At 42.4% G+C, this 17165-nt stretch overlaps 2 protein-coding genes across 2 annotated transcripts; one reads left to right on the forward strand and one right to left on the reverse strand.

Moving 5' to 3' along the window:
- Positions 1-1655: 1655 nt before the first annotated feature.
- On the forward strand, positions 1656-4376 carry lhfpl5b (LHFPL tetraspan subfamily member 5b). The gene is made up of 2 exons (XM_076102357.1): positions 1656-2064; positions 4120-4376. The coding sequence occupies exons 1-2, from the start codon at positions 1656-1658 to the stop codon at positions 4374-4376; spliced, it is 666 nt and encodes a 221-aa protein (XP_075958472.1).
- A 913-nt stretch (positions 4377-5289) lies between these two features.
- srpk1a (SRSF protein kinase 1a) lies at positions 5290-16787 on the reverse strand. Its single transcript, XM_076095235.1, has 16 exons — positions 16716-16787; positions 15999-16053; positions 13041-13168; positions 12731-12839; positions 12513-12600; positions 12085-12172; positions 11502-11608; positions 10908-11073; positions 10799-10824; positions 10451-10676; positions 10022-10360; positions 9748-9848; positions 9387-9494; positions 9170-9239; positions 8106-8198; positions 5290-6656 (listed from the first exon to the last, which is right to left on the reverse strand). The coding sequence occupies exons 1-16, from the start codon at positions 16726-16728 to the stop codon at positions 6472-6474; spliced, it is 1902 nt and encodes a 633-aa protein (XP_075951350.1). The 5' UTR covers positions 16729-16787; the 3' UTR covers positions 5290-6471.
- Between the last annotated feature and the right edge of the window lie 378 nt (positions 16788-17165).

The following is a 17165-nucleotide window of genomic DNA, read 5'->3' on the forward strand; positions in this document are numbered from 1 at the left end:
ACGTCTCATTAGAGCAGCACTCCAAAGCAGCTCCCCCACATTTCTCCTCCACGGACTGAGTTTGATTAGTCTATTTATCTATGCTGTGACGTCTCCTCTCCATCTCATCCCTCTCTCTCTCTGCCTCTCTTTCAGGCAGAGCTCGTGTTTCCTTCTCTGCTACCCCCCACCGGCAGCTGATTGTCCCTCCTGCGCTGCAGGGAGCCGTCAGGAAGCCGTCAGGGAGTCTGTGGCGACGCGGGACAGCCACTCCTCCCTGAATACTCTTCTCAACACATGGCAGAGTGTCGTCGGATGCCCTCATGCTCCTTGTTGTGATCACTGACTAGAGGGTGAAGGGTACAGATGGTGGCACGCTCTGTCCGGCTGCCTTCTGTCAGCCTCGAGCCAGGGTCGTCATCCCTAACTGAACATGGCAAAACAAAAGAAAACGCACGAGGAGTGACACCACATGTGTTGCTGTAGTTTAAAGGACACAGATGAAACGTACGTCAAAACACACCAGTAATTAAGAAAGAGAAATTAAAAAAGTGGGGCTGCATCAATCACATTTACTGCTTTTGCTCAAAATGTGTCTTTGGTGTTCTCAGCAAACAGAGGGGCAATTAAAATGAAAACAAGTCTGCTGAACAGACTGAGAGAGATAGATCTCTGCTTTGGTGTGAATCATACCAGACCAGCTGCTTTTGGCAAACACATTTGTGCTGTGTGATTTAAAGCTGCCCACATGTCTGGATTTCACATCTGTGCCATTGTTGAGCCTCTACGGACTCAGACTTCACTGTCGCTGAACTCCCAACACCGTCTGCAACAACAGTCGGGATCTATATCCATGTGAGATTTTTTCAAATTCATCAAAATAAAATCCTTGTTGTGTTCCTGTCACTGGCAGTGAGTTCCAGATAAGCAGCACTGCAATAAAAAAAAGATTCAGCTGGAGTGATGTTGAATTTGATACAAATGAATAAAAGTTTGAACCTGCAACCCTTTTTAATTTATTTGTCCTGTGTATCAGCCATAAACCTCAGCAAACTGCCAGGCAGAATCCCCTAGGTATAACATAATGACATTCAGAAACATTGGAATAAAGATGAGTTTGGACAGAATTAGAACAACTAAACAATGCTGTAAAGCTGCAGTGAGGATACTAAAATAACCCCGAAACATTATGCATGTATGTGGTTTTGTTGGAGATCTGTTAACTTCAACCAAAAGTAACATTTGTATTTTATTTTTAAAGGAAAAACAAGGTTGCAGGTTTGACTTTCCAATGAGGCAGATGTACTTTTTAAAAACTGTATGTGATATTTAATTGTATAATAACACAACTGTAGTGCTTTGATTCTACATATGCTTGTTTATACTCCTAGTTCTGTATTTCAATGGTGATCTTGTTGCTTATTCTGTCAACCTCTGACGTCAGAGCACGTCGTTAATTAGAGAGGTGAGGGTGCTGTCCGGGGTGCTGAATCCCGAGCCAGGTCTTTCCGTGCAAAGCAGCCGCAGCAGCAACGGGCACGCGTGTTGTTGTGTGTTGTGGCGAGTTTTAAAGACTCATCGGGACACGTGGATTGTGTTTAAGCACGTGTAGGAATTAGTTTGGATTTACTAAAGACAGGGAACATTGACGACATATTTAAGAAAAGTTCGCTGACATGGATCTGCTTCCAGCCCAGGAGGCAGCTAAAATCTACCACACCAACTATGTGAGAAACTCCCGAGCCATCGGCGTCATGTGGGCCGTGTTCACCATCTGCTTCGTCATCATCACCATGGTGGTCTTCATCCAGCCCTACTGGATCGGGGACAGCGTCAACACCCCGCAGGCCGGGTACTTCGGCCTCTTCCACTACTGCATCGGCAACGCGCTCACCTCGGAGCTCGTCTGCAGGGGCAGCGTGCTGGACTTCGCCTCCATCCCCTCACCTGCCTTCAGGACCGCCATGTTCTTCGTGGGGACCTCCATGCTGCTGATTGTGGCCACTATGGTCTGCTTCAGCTTGTTTTTCTTCTGCAACACCGGGAACGTCTACAAGATCTGTGCGTGGATGCAGCTGGCCTCAGGTGAGGAAGAGTGTGGTCGTTGTGCTTCTGCACTGCATTTCAGAGGTTAATGTTGTACTTTTAAGTCCACGTGATTAGTTTGACTGTTATAGTTAATGTTCAGATTAAGATATCACATAATAAATATATGATCGTTGTGTAAAATATGACACATTTTTATTGATTAAAGTAGCCAACAACATATGAAGAAGTTAAAGCTTTGACTCCAGTAGTCTGCATAGTGATCATTTGTATTACTTTTGATAGTTAAAAGTACATTTTGCTAGTAATACTTACTGTGAGTACTTTTTAAATTCATGACCTTTTACTTATACTAAAGTTGTATTTTTACATTTAAGCATTACTACTTCTACTGACTAAAGAAAGAGATACAAATTCTTCCACCATTGGTGGCATCCACTGACAAAATAACAATAATAATTTTGAGTAAAAAATGTATTCATGTAGCCATAAATCATTTCGTAATATTTTGTAGGATGTGTTTTGATTACACTTTATTTTGTAGTATAGAACTGAACTTACATTTGAGTGAAGCTGAGACATAAATTAATATTGATAATTGACTATGAGGCTGGATATCATCTGGGATCAAACCAGTAGTAATCCATGAAATATCATTAGATTATTGATATCGAGGCATTGTGTGAAAATACTGTGGTAGTACAGCCATACAGTTACTCTGCCACCAACAAGTTTACTGGGTTTAAGATGAAGGTTTGAAAAACAAATCAGTTTCTTGCTTTTCATATTCAGAGTTAGAATCTTGACAAAGGTCAAAGGTCACACAGCCCGTGGAGAAACTCTTAGTGGGCAAGCGACTCCACCGCCTACTCTACCCTCTCAAACTTTATAGTTGCTTTAGCTTCTACTTCTAACTATCCAAATAAAGACTGCGTTTTTACATTTTGTCACCAAAGTACACATTCAACAGAAACCTTTCAAGGCTTTACCAAAGTTCAGCACCTGAATATCAAAACTCTGAAGCGGAGCAGTGAAGGATGAGTCTTCTGAACGGTTCCCTCTAAACTGTGTGAGAGTGTGATAAACTCATCTTCTCACCTCTCTGGTTTCATGTGAGGTGTGTGTTTGTACTGGATGTGTTGTTCTTCTCTGAGGAAGCCATGCAGGGATCCAGTTCCAGCCCAGACTCTGACACCTCTGATGGTGGATTGGTTACATGTAACAAGATCAGGTGTTGCTGTGTTGTTAAGTGATCAAAACTCCCACATGAAACACACCAGGGCCAAAGAAACGATGAAGTCTTATCAGAAATATTATCAACTAAATGAACTGAAAGAATTAAAAGTAAAAGTACTAAGCAGTAAATGTGTCCCCTGTGACTGATATATTATCATAATACAGTTGTGATACTGATGCAGCAATGTGTAAGCAGCATTTAGATACAGTCAGGTAGTTGTTTTCTAACGTTTTCCAACCTAGGGGTCAGGCCCCTCCAAAGGGTCACCAGATAAATCTCAGAGGTCATGAAACGATTAATGTGAGACAACAAAAAAAAAGTCACATTATTCAGGAAATGTGTTACTGTAAAAAATAACTAGGAACAAGTAAACACTACAATATTCCTTCTAAAATGCAGTGGCATATAAAGTAACTAAGTAAAACAAAATGGAAATAGTACAGCACATGTACCTCAAACCGCAAACGTTTATATAAGTATAGTTGTTGTATAGTAAATCTACTTAGTTACCCCACCACAGTATTTAACTTGACAATTTTGGAATGCGCATATCTGCAAAATTCAGATTTGTATCTATATTTGTCTGTGGCAAAAACCCAGAGGACTCTTTACCAGATGAAGAGCATTTAACATTTAAGAACTTTCATAGCAGTACATCATGCAAACAGCCCCACTGAGCATCCTTTGCTGCTGCACCATTAATAAATTACAACTTAGGCACTTTATGGGGTTACATCATGCCTTACCCTGCACAAGGGGCTCAGAAGAACCTCCTTTATAATTATTCAGCAAAGCAACAGCACACAAGGGTAATTATTTCAAGGCTGCACCATTTCAGTGTCCGTCTTCCCCCGCAGCGGTGTTGATGGTGATGGGCTGCATGATCTACCCGGACGGCTGGGACTCTCCCGAGGTGAAGACGATGTGTGGCCAGAGGACGGATAAGTACAGCCTGGGGAACTGCACGGTGCGCTGGGCCTACATCCTGGCCATCATCAGCATCCTGGATGCCCTCCTCCTGGCATTTCTCTCCTTCACTCTCGGCAACCGTCAGGACAAACTGCTGCCGGATGAGTTCGAGGTGCAGGGAGGAGCAGGTAATGAAAACAGATGAAGGTGGTGGGCATGGACCAAGGCAGGGAGGTAACCGTGTCTGCTCTTGAGCTTGGTTTGTGGAGTCTGTATGCTGCTTGTAGGCCTTTTTTTCACAGAAGACATTTTGACTCGTCATGGAAGGAGAAGCATAAGTGTTTGTTAAGCCGTAATGTTGTGATAATGAGCCGGCGTCCACAATACCAGGACCCTAAAACTACATGTTAATGAAATTCAGCCATCACTCATTTTATTATTTACGATTGTGCTTTTTCTACTGTGACGTGATGTGAAACTTACACTTTCCTTTTCACTTCTGGAGAGAATCTTTTATCTTCACAAATATCCCAGGCAAGGTTATGCAAATACAACTATATATAAATACTCCATTTCTTTCCTGATTGGTTTAATTTAAAGTGTATGAATTCAAAACCATGAAATGCTAAACAAGAATGATTTTAGGATTTTCAAACAAATTGCAACCTATTGTATCACATTTGATACACGTCATTATCAACATATTACAACAAAAGCACACTATTTCTATTTCAAATATTGGTAAAAATACAAATCTTACCACAACTTTGTCAATATTAGCTAAATGGTATAGTAAGTCATGTGAGTTGCAACCCAACAAGGAGGAAACTAAGGCCCAGTGTCTTAAATCCATTAAATAAAGATATCCACGAGTGTTTTCCCTCTTTTACAGAAAACCCCTGATGAAGATGGACCTTCAGACGCAACGAACAAGCATCCTCAAACGTCATAATGTAGTTCAGGTCAAACTGCTCACCTGACTAGTCGTGACCTTTGGTTAATTAAAATGCAGCAGTCCCTTACTGCTTCACAACCCCAGCAATAACAGCAGACTTTTAATTCTGTACTTGATGTCAAAGATCTAATAAACTCAGAGAAAAAAAGCTCGACACAGCAGCTCTGTATTGTATGAACATTTGTTTATTGTATGGTGTGTTTTTGTAAATTGACAGTTTACACAAAGTCCATGTTCTTGAATCTGACACTGATGTACATTTTGTTGTTCCCTAGGCTCAATAGATACATAGGTTACTTTGATATGATCAATCTGGGACACCATCACATTACATCAGATCTCACCATTTTGTTGGTAGAAACAGAGACAGTATTGAACAGTTGTCCATATGTACAACTGTGCTCGAACACATCTTCCATACACTTTATTAAAACACAGCTACCCAGCTAAATAACTTTAGCTAAGATATAAGATTTGTTAAAAACTGTACATAACTGTAATATACATAAAGGCAAACTCTTTGGTACAGATATATACAGTTTATTTTCACTTTTTTTTTTTTCCTTTGACTACGGCTTCTTAACATGTCGTCTTGATGAAACCTTCAACACAGTATTTTCCTGATTTGTATTAGTTGTATGAGAATACCAGCCTCCCATGAGAATGCAAGACCTCATTTATTATAATTACTAACCACACCAAGTACCAGATGACAACAGATTTCTTATGGCTAAATAATATGATCTACATCATCAGACAGTGGACATTTCTAAGAGACTGTCTGGAGAAATGCTGTGAACATTACCACAGTCAGTGTACATGTCAGCCCAGTGTGCAACTTCCTAAGCCTACTTTACAAATACAAAATGTTTACCTTACATGTTTAATATAAGATAAAATAATTCTTAAAAAAAAAACAGCACGAGAAAAGAAGTAATAGCGGATCCTTTTAAAAAGGGGACAGAATGACCAAGGAAGGCTACATATCCTTAATTTGTTTAGTGCAGGAGTGTAACAAACAAGGATGAGTCACTAGCAGTACAAGAACAGGTTTGCTTAGTTGGGTGGGTGAATGGAGCACAGCTGAGTGGAGCCAACATGACCACAAAGTAATATATACCACTGGAATCCTGACGTCATCACACTAAGAGAAGAACCAACAAATACAAAGCAAACATACACAGAAGCATTAGTTCAATAACAAGAACATAAGAAATCTAAATCAACGAAACAAAAAGAAAAGAGAAATAAATATTCATCTGATATGCCCAAACTGGAAAGTGATCTGTTGCAGTCTCTGGAGAGAGTGGGGGGGGAGGGACGGTGCAATGGCTGGAGGTCTCCACTAGAGGGTGAGCCAGGGGTGACGCAAGCACTCTGCGGCAGTGGCTCTCTTCTCTGGGATCAGCTCCAGCATGGGAAGCAGGAAGTCAGTGAAGCACTCGGCTTCTTCACGGGGCCACTCGTACTTGTCGAGCAGCACCTCCATCAGGCCCCACGGCTTCAGCTTGGTGATGTGTTTCAAATCCCCTGCAGACAGACAGCGCTGCGTCAGAGAGCCGTGCAGGAATACAGCGCAACAGTTTCCCCGAGTGTACATTTACTACCAACGAGAAGTCTGTGAAAACACATAGAAACCTCGAAATATGACACTAAATAGTTTTACTTCAATAACTGTCAATGGATTTCCAAAACAGGAATTATTTGAATTGTAATATCTAATGTTGGAAACGTTTTAACAATAAAAAGTTTAAATTTCATATAACAGCTTTGTGAAAACCTTATAAAGCAGCTCTAGGGCATGATTTAAACGACAGGCAGAAACCCTCGTCTAATCTCGACACTGTTGCGTCTTTGTTTTACCTTTCTTGGTGAAAAAATCCTTGGAATATTTGCCAGTCATTATGAGTTTGCGTGGGACACTCCCCAGCAGCTCAATTATCAGCGCTATATGGTCTACACGGCAGACGATTGCAAGAGGAGAGGGACAAGACAGACAAGACAGACAACAGATTGGTCAGACAGTGTCCCGGTCACAGGCCCACTCTGGGTGTGTGGGTGGAGGGCTGAGGAGGAGAGCGGTCAGCTGACGGCACACACCTGCGTACATATGGGTCAGACTGTTGCAGAGGTTGGGGTGCACACGCCTGCAGTTAGAAACCAGGCTGTCAAATACGGCCACCAGACATTACAAGAGCTGTACGTTTCCTAAACTTCTTCCAGCTCCATGTGTCAAGAATCAATAGCTTCAGTTTGGGCACTGCAGTCAGACACTGGAGGGTTATTAACAAAATTCACATACTGTCGATGACAAATGTATACAACTAGGGAGGAAGCAATACTCTTTCTGAAAGCCTGTCCTTCAATGTCAAAGCACGCACCTTCAGTTGCTCATATTAAAGCAATGGCAGCGTTTTAATCATGTTTGAACACCTGTTGTTGTTCATACACCTGTTGGAGCTTTATCCTCATCTTTTGTGTATTAATATGAAGGACTTTAAACACCTCATCATATCAACAAATACAAAATTTGAAAATAAATCAGTGCACTAAATCATGACAAATGTTACCGTATCAAGACTCTGGATGAGGTACTACTGTATATCATATACACTCCCGGTCTATTAGTAAGAAAAACACCGCAAGGTTGCATTTGACCAACCGATGGAGGAAATACTCACGAGTATTCCCCCTACAGTCATCAATACACTATCAAGTATCCAGCCAAGTCATCTGGCTACAACTAAGGAGGCGCTGAGTGTACCTCTGCAAGCAGACAGACCTTCTGACACGTGACTCAACGTCTGATAGCACTGTTCAAAGTAGCAGAAATGAATTGGTCTGTATTGATTATTTTTGCCCACTGGCCATCGTACACCAACAACTGTGGTAGATCTGTGTGTGTGCTGACAGGAACCGTGCTCCTCCACCTCCCACACACCGTTCCCAGAGCGAGCCACAGACAGAGAGGTGGCATACCTCTCTTGGTGAAGTATTCCTGTGAGTATTTCCCACTCAGAGCATATTGGCGAGGGATTTTACCGAGCAACTCAATCATGAGAGCAAGATGGTCTGGAAATGAGGCACATCAGAGGAGGAGAGATAGAAGGTCAGAGGGCAACAGTTTGGAGCGGGGATGAACAGTCGTGTGGAACAATGCATTAGGAAAAATGGATGATGATGACAGCCTTGTATGACAAGAAGCATATGTATGGGAAGTTGATATTATTCACATGAAAAGCTTCAAACATTTGAATACATGAAGCCATTCACTTTCATATACGACCCCTCCCCCGCAAAGATTGAATCAGACCGATTATAAGACTTAAAACACAGCCATCAAAGACTTAAACACTAAAACTTGAACAGCAGATTCTGATACAGGATGAGTGATGAGTTTAAAAAAAAACAGTCACACAACAGAGCGAGCTGTGGAAGAATTAAGCAATCGCCTCGTGAGTTTGTGTACTGGAGGTGAAGAAGCTGATTCACACCTGCTGGGCATGTGCCAGTGAACCGAAGGTTGAATCTGAGCACATACCTGACATGCTGCAACAGAATCAAGTCAGTACAGAAACTTCACGCTCAGCAGCGAGCTGACATTAACATGAAGCATAAGGACGACAACGATGGAACTTTGAGAGAGGATGAGGATGAGGTAAAGAAAAGATGAGCAAGGAAATGAGAGATGGCCCTGTCTCCAGTGTGGCAGAAGTGGTTTGAGGTGTTAGAGGAAATAAACACAGGAATGTTGGTACTAATCATTACATCATTAACATCTGCAGATCTATTTGAAACCACTGTCATGAAGTACCTCATTTAAGTGTTAACATTGTGGAGAATTAAGCAACGTGCACTGCACATTATTACGCTAACTGCACAACAAGTTGAAGTGAAGGTCCCAGCTTGACATGCTTACTGTGAAACTCTTATGAGACGCATCTTACCAGTGAAGCGTAGATTTCAAAAATACTATTAAGTATGGAATAAGGATTCATTCTGTGCGGGTGTAACTGGAGAAAGAGAGGAAGAGGAAGCAATACCTTCATCCCTGGAATAATCTTCCCCAGAATGTGGTTCAAACAAGTAGTCCCCTGTGGCGAGCTCAAAGGCCTGAGGAGACAACACAATCGTCACAAACACAGAAACAGACGCTGTATGAAAAGATTGACTCTCCAGCACCACCTGCTGCACACTCAGAGCACCTCGAGGTAAATTGGATGATTTGGTTTTCATACGGTTGTCAGTGCGTTCTCTCACCATGCAGGCGGTGCTCCACACGTCGGCCGGTGTGCTGTATCCAGCACCAATGAGCACCTCTAAGGACCTGTACTGCCGTGTCTGGATGTCTTCTGTAAAGTGCTTGTGCTGAGAGAGGGAGAGACAGAGGGCGAGAAACAAATCCTTAAAAATAGATTCCAAAATGTACAGAGCCGAGGACAACTGTATCCAACTTCATCTACAGTACAATTTCAAAACTCAGATGAATACAACAAATTAAACAATGGGATGGAAGATTGAAGCATTTCTATTTTGGTATATAGATGACACTGTGCGTGTCCCTAGCTGGAGGCTTCATCCCTAATCAGGAAATCCCTCAAGTCATTAGCAGGTTACTCACCACCCAGCAAGCATTTCCCAAGTCTGCAATCTTGACCTTGATCTTGTCTGAGTTGAGTGGCTCAAGGGGGTTAACGAGCAGGGATCCTGCTGTCAGCTTGCCTATAACAGAGCAGAGAGAGCGAGAGAAAGAAACATCTAATCAAAGAACAGTTTAATGATTAATGTTCACATGGATGCGCCTTTAATGCATTTCCAAAGCAGCCCATCCACAGCAAACAGCTACCAAAAAACCTCTTCGCAGTGACTAGATGTACTGATTTTGTCTGACTGACCGTCCAGGCTGTCGGGCCCGTCCTCGCCCTCCCCCTGCAGAATGCTTTGCTGCAGCTCTCCCTCCTCCAGCCCAACCAGAAGGTGTCTCTCAGTTACTCCACTGCCTTCAGTCTCAGTGTCCAGCTCCTTGAGGTCTGCAGAGTCCACACCGTTGCAGGCGAGGTGAACTGGGGGCTCCTCCTGACTGCCACATTTCTCCGTGGGCTCTGCGTTGCCATTGTGTTGGTCTTCGTCCCTCCACTGGGACTGCCTCTGGTCCGCCTCCACATGGCCATTACAGGTGAACTCCAACAGCCCCTCTGGTCCCACCCTCATGAGATCTGCATTCACACTGCTCTCTGAGAGCATCAAGAAAAGACAGATGACATTTCTTTGCAAATGACTCGTACCAAGGATTTTATAACCGTCTCACTTTTGTGACTCCTTACCCTCTGTTTCCTCATCTCCTAGCTCCAGAATAGACACCTGTCTGAGAGGAGCGCAGGCTCGTCCCTTTGGAGACTGTGGGTCCTCATCTTCCTCATCTTCATCCTCTCGTGTCTCTGTGGTCTTTTCCATCTCCTCAAGGTCCAGGATGCACTTTTCAAGCAGCTCCGCCTGACGCTTCTGCTTCTTTTTTAACTTCTTCTTCTTGTTCTTGGACATTTTTACTGCCTGTCAGAGATGAATATGAGAAACAAGATGGCTCTCATGGATAGTTAAATGTGTGTTAAACTGAAAATGAGGGAGGCTGACGTTATACGCAGAAAAAAAGGAAATAATAAAAAGGGCTGTACCTGTTTTGGAGCAGGTGCTGTGCTTACTGAAAAGAGAACATCAGATGAGTACAAACTGTAAGCACACTGAGCTCATGAATGTACATTTGAACAAGTGTTTGTCTCATACTTGCTGAACCAGAGGGAGGAGGCGCCCCAGCCCTCTGCCACTCTGTAGCTTCAGCGGCGAGCTTCCGGACATAAGGCTCATCGACACTCATCAGGATGTTCTCTGGCTTGATGTCTGTGTGGATGATCTGACACTGTGTGTGCAGGTAATCAAGGCCTTGGAGTACCTGAAAAATGAATGAATGGAAAATGATTGACTGAGTGTAAAAGCGGAACTGTATTTTTTGAACTGATCAAAAATAAACAATTAAAAAGATATTTCAATATCCATTTCACAAAGTTGAAACATGTTGACTAAAAAGCTGATACACATGTGCCTCATAGGAACACAAATCTTGGTAAACTAAAATGAAATTAAAGGCTTGAGAAAAACAATTATCAAAAGCCTAAATAAAAGCAATACTTAGTGGCATAGTCTACATCAATATTGTTGAATCAGTTACAAAAGCTCCTTGGCTGTAAAAAAAACAAATGCAACCACAAAATGCTCCGCCCTCACAGGTTTCCACCCGTCTCACCCCCTGAGGCTTCACCTGAACCTTCATCAGGAGTCAGCCAGCATACAAAAGGTGCGACACTGTGGGTCTACAGTTACCTGTCTGATGATGCTCTTCACACACGGCAGGGGCAGCCCTTGATAATTAGACTTTATTATCCACTTTAATAAGTGATGCCCCAACACCTCAAACACCATGCAGACATCTGAAGATCACAGCAGTTAAGATAATACAAGCAAGCCAAAATGAAAACCCATTACGAGAAACCGATTGGCTAAACATGCTGAGGCCTTGTGGTCATTCATTAGCATTAGCAAAAATAAAAAAAAGACAGTGCAAACACGAGGGAGTGTTGTTGGGAAGTGTCATGTTGCAGCTACGGCTCTCCCTGTGGCATTCAGGGGATCTTACTTAGCCAAAGTGTTGCGATAGGCGGAGGTCTGTTTTGGACACACAAGGCTCTTTTTAGTAAAGCCCTCTCTTGTTGTTTACTTTGTTACTTGCATAATGCTTTCACAGTAGAATTTGACACCAGGTCGGAATGATCCGACCCTTCTCAGAGTATTTTTTTAAGAACGAACAGGCTTTATTCTTTCCAGCAGGAAGAAATCAAACAGATCCAATCTGAATCATTAAAAAACAGACCAGGACGCATTTACGATATCTGGCTTGAAAGGATACGGGTCCCATTGATACCAGAGATCTTGAAGTCATCTACCATTTGGACCACCATCTCCCGGTTGGGATCATTGGGGTCCGAGTTTCTCACCTGAGAACAAATAAACACAACAACGCAATCCAAACAATCAGGATTGACACTTACTAATGTTAGACTGGACCGACACAGGCTCGGCATGCGTGCGTCTTTATCTGTAGTCATGTAACGCTGCTTGAACATGCATGCCTAACATGCTGAATGTTGTGCCACAGTACTGTCTGTGAAGTCACATTCATTTAAGTCTGTAATGTTTTTCACTGCAAGAAAGACCCTGTTGTCCTCGTGTTATGTGTGTTACTGTGAACTGTGTCTGCATTGATCAGTACATTTACTCTGCTTCCTAATCTGAACTCAGAAAACTTTCGGTGTGCAAAGTAACTCATCCACTCACGGATCTGAGGAGTTTGATCTCATCCACCGCCGTCTCCGTGTAATGCTCTGCACTCTTCACCACCTTCATTGCAACAAACCTCTTCACCCTGCAACCACAGAGCAAGTAACGTTCACTAACAGGAAGCACCGAGTCAGCTGCAACTGAATGTGTAGCCAACTTCAGGCCTCAAAAACAAAACGGTACAGTAAGAATATGCAGTAAAGCGTTTCTCGTACTGGATGTCCCAGGCGAGCCACACGGTGGAGAAGTGCCCCCAGCCCAGCTTCCGGATTACATGGTATTTTCCATTGTAACGGTCTCCTACTTTCACATGGTGGTAGCCGCCTAGAAGAGGGGAAAATGCACGTTGAATACAATTCAGACGGTCAGTCAACGAACTAATAAAAGGTAAAACTATTTGTATTGTGACTGTCATACAAATATCTTAACTGGGTATCTTAGATAAATTAAAGCAATAAACTGTCATAACTCAGTTATCGGGGAAGTTTGTTAGCAGGTAAGCATGCTAAATAAGACGGGACTGGCCTTTGCAGTAGTCGTTGGGGTCCTCCTGCTCCTCGTCATCAGAGCCGAGGATCTCCTCAGGTTCCTCGGGCTCCTGAGGCGAGGCTTCGTGCTGGAGAAGCTGTCGAGCTCTGGAATTGACTGGCTGCCTGATGAGCAAACACATGCCCAAAAACCATCTTAGACCGCATTAGGAACAGAGTATCTTACGTATCACTTCCCGACTGGGAACAAAAGTCCTTTAAACCTGTAGTGCAGGACTTGTACTGATTATTTAAAGTCTGTTGAAGTCCAGCCCTTGCCAAACGAGTTCACACAATGCTGATTAAGCCTCGAGGCTGACAGGGAATGCTGTCTGTATTTCTGCAGTATACTGGAGTCTGCGGCATCTTTTCCGCGCTGGTGCACCGGTGTTGTGTTTTACGTCAACCAGCCAGAGGGGAAGAAAGGGCGTACGTCATAAGCAGCATCGACAGTGTTTGTATAATTACTCTCACTGTCAGTGCTGGTGGGCGGCACTCAGAGCTAATCTGCGAGAGTAGAGTTGAAGCCAATTTGAACAGATCCTTATCTGCTAGAAACAAATACAGTATTCACAAACAAAAACACAACAGCTTGCAAATTGACGGAGACTGCAAGCGAGCAAATAGTCACCTTGAGTAATTAAATAATAATTTAGGAGGACCATTTGAACTTCTATACTGTTGATGCTGGAGATGAAGAGACGCTGTGAAATCTTCCCGCTATAACAGTTCCACAGACGCTTCTGATATCTGTCCTTCCACAGATATCACACAACATATAGGAGGCATTGAAAAAAATATAATGTATCGCTATGCAGCCGTCAACGCATGTCTAAATAAGAATGGCTTTACTAATCTTAATTTAGTCCTATTTTTAGGATGAGTGTCAACAGTGCAACTGTATCGTTTATGAAAATATAACATGAACCAGGACTCGTCTGGTATTGGTAGATAGTCTAGAACAAATTACAGGGAACAGGGTCAAATAACTGCAGCTGGAAGAAAAAATATATTCATCATCAATAAGGAAGAGATTAGGTACAAGCAGCAATTACAAAGCTCAATTATTGTCTTATGTCGGGTTGTCAGATGGAAGAGACAAAGAACATTTAGAGCAAATCACAGAAGACAAAAATTATGATATTACAAAAAGAGCATGAAGAATACAAGTTTTATAGATTGAACCTAAAGAAATACAGACAGATAAGTGTTTGTACAGAATTATTGTTTGGCATCAGCACTTGAATATATGTGTATATTAAATATTTGGATTGTTTAAAATCTGTAGTTACTGGTGTTTTGACTATAATTGCAGTTAATTTATCAACGTTGGCATCACTGACCGACAGGAGGGCCGAGGGTAAATGTGTATAATCTGAATATATAAAGATCTTCATAAGGGGTAAGTCCATTTTTAATGAGATTAACCTCATTTAATGCATTATTAATTTAGTCAGACAAGTTACAACTCTTGAAATGAGAAATAAAAAAACAGCCATTCTGGCGTTACAGTCGGGCTCGATTCTGGATAATGTGTAAGAAAAAGGATCGGGCTTTGAAGTTGACCTCTCTCTTCACAGAACAACACGCTCACAACAGTTCAGTTCCTGATATTAACTTGAAAGCCAAACAGCCTGATGTTACTTCCTCTACACCGCAGATTAAGGCTGCTCATCACCATGGGAGACAAGAGAGCCGAGATTAAAATAAATTCCTAAACTCGTCTGTAGTGTCTCTGTAGTGTCTCACAAATGAGCCGCTGCTTTTCACATAATCTGCAACCTACTTATTCATGCCTGACACGGCTATTTGAAGCAGAGAGGTTTAAAGGCATGCTTGTGCACCAATGAAGGAACAAACAGCTGCAGTTAATTACTAAATTCAGACTTTTGAATGCCATTTTTCCCCCCATTTGAAACACATTCACTACTCTTGCATTATTGCTATAATTAACAACACATTTGTAGGAGGCAGACAAAATTGGTAATAATTAATCTCAATTGTCATATTCATTCACAGCTCTTCACTGATTATCAAAGAATGAATAAGAAAGGAAGAACCAAAGGAATATCATTGCTTAAATGTGAAGCCAGACAAAACTAAAACATGTAATTGATGTATGTTTTCCCTAAGAGGCTTAATTAAATTAAACTGATATTTGACAACTGATTCAGAACTATAGGTTGTACGGTACGCCACGTCTTAGACTGAAGTAGTGCTCCTCCATAGGCATGGTGCTCAGCATGCAATAAGAACTGTGGCATGCGACGACACAGCTTTAAGTTATATTTAGCTTTTTAGTATATCATACGATTCTTCTGCACGATAGCCATGCCTGTTTCAGCCATGAAGAGAACACTGCCGGGAGTTCAGTATCTGCAATAGTGCCGTTTTCAGTGAAACACCATGCTTCGGTGGGCTGATGTGGGCTTCTTCATCCTCTGGTTTTAAATATAGCACAGGCCGTTATGCAACACTAAGGAGGCTGCCACTGATGGCATGATTAGTAAATTGTTAGGTGCATCAAAACAATCAGTAGAGATATCAACGCTTGAGTGGTATAATGTGAGCCCTGAATGTTGCATTATCTTAATACAATCATTTATAAACTATTTTTATGGTAGGACACGGCCTTCGGGTGGCTTATTTCAGGCACTACATACAGCACATTATATACAGGCAGCTTACATCTCATTAGAACGGTCCAAATGAATGATGCCAATGCCCTCACTTTGAACCCCATGCAAATATGGAAAGTTAAATTAGCCTTACACGTTTTTATCAATGGATTGCACAGACCAAAATAAGTGCAAGCATGCAGTCAAGGATCTTGTGTCAGGTTCACATTTAAACGTCTGGACCATGCACGTTCAAAATGCCACAGCCCACCACCTCTGACTGAGCGGATATAATGCATGCCTGAGGGTGTCATGTACCAAAGAAAAAATGAACTCACTTTTTGCTGGTCTTCTTTGCTTTCCCCCTCTTCTTCCTCGCCTGGAGTGCCAGAACTGTCAAGAGAAACCATTTATCTTGCCATTGTCTGGTTGCCGTTTGTCGTCTACTTGACACTCGAGACAAAAAAAAGATTGAAACTGTCTGAGGCAAAGGAGACAACTAACGTTATCTCACCCGACTGCTCGTAGACGCGGTCATTATGCAGTGTATTATGTCATATTAGCAACTACCAATATCTAGATAAATCACAATTCAGGTGCATCCACCAGTCCCCCGGTTAGACACTGGAAGCAGTCTAACGTTGAGTTACGTTAGCTAACGTACATCACTAGGCTACCAACCTAACCGTTCTTCTAAAAGACCAACGGCAGTGTGACATGAAGTCGTTTCACTCTGGTCAGTGTACACGCAAACCCGGCTGGTTACTGGTGTGGGTGTTTTAGGTTGTGTGTGTAAAAACGGACAGAGCTAGAAAGCTAAACGCAGCTACATAATCCTGACATGTCCCGGTGAAGCTAATGTCTAGAAAGCTAGCGTAGCTCGGCTCCAGCTCAACAGTGCGTGACAGACGCGTTCAATTAAACCACCTCCGTATGTATGCAAGCTCGGCTCCTCTTTACCTTTGTGACCGCAGAGGAACATCCACTGCAGTGTCAACACACGCACGGGCTAACGTTACTCATACGGTGCACGGCGTGTCGGTGTAAAGACTTACCTTTTCTCTCCATGTTGGCTGGATTCGTAGCTTAGCTGTTAGCTACGCCACCAGTGATCGAATGTTCCGCGCGTGCGCAGTGGTTCGTATGTTCAAGGGGGAGCTTCCCTAAGTGATGTCTCCACCTGAGCACCAAACCATTGTTTTTAATGAAACACTGACGCTGCAGGGCAACACAGACACTGTTATAGCCAGTGTTACATTTTTATATTTACTGAGATAATAGATTACATTTGTATCACACACAAGCTGCCAGGTGGTTGTGTAAAAAATATGCACAATAATGATAGGCAGGAGCAGATTCTCCATCTTTGGTTAATAAAAAGTTGTGACTAAGATATATACAAATGTCACAAACAGTAATCTAGGAAGTTTTAAATTACTGTAAAAACATAACTTTGGCCTTTGTACACTGTAATTTCTTGGTACTTTTTGTCCGACGTGTGTCGA

Source organism: Anarhichas minor, unplaced genomic scaffold, assembly GCF_050575085.1.
Source record: "Anarhichas minor isolate MPS153535 unplaced genomic scaffold, ASM5057508v1 ptg000003l, whole genome shotgun sequence".
NCBI lineage: Eukaryota > Metazoa > Chordata > Actinopteri > Perciformes > Anarhichadidae > Anarhichas > Anarhichas minor.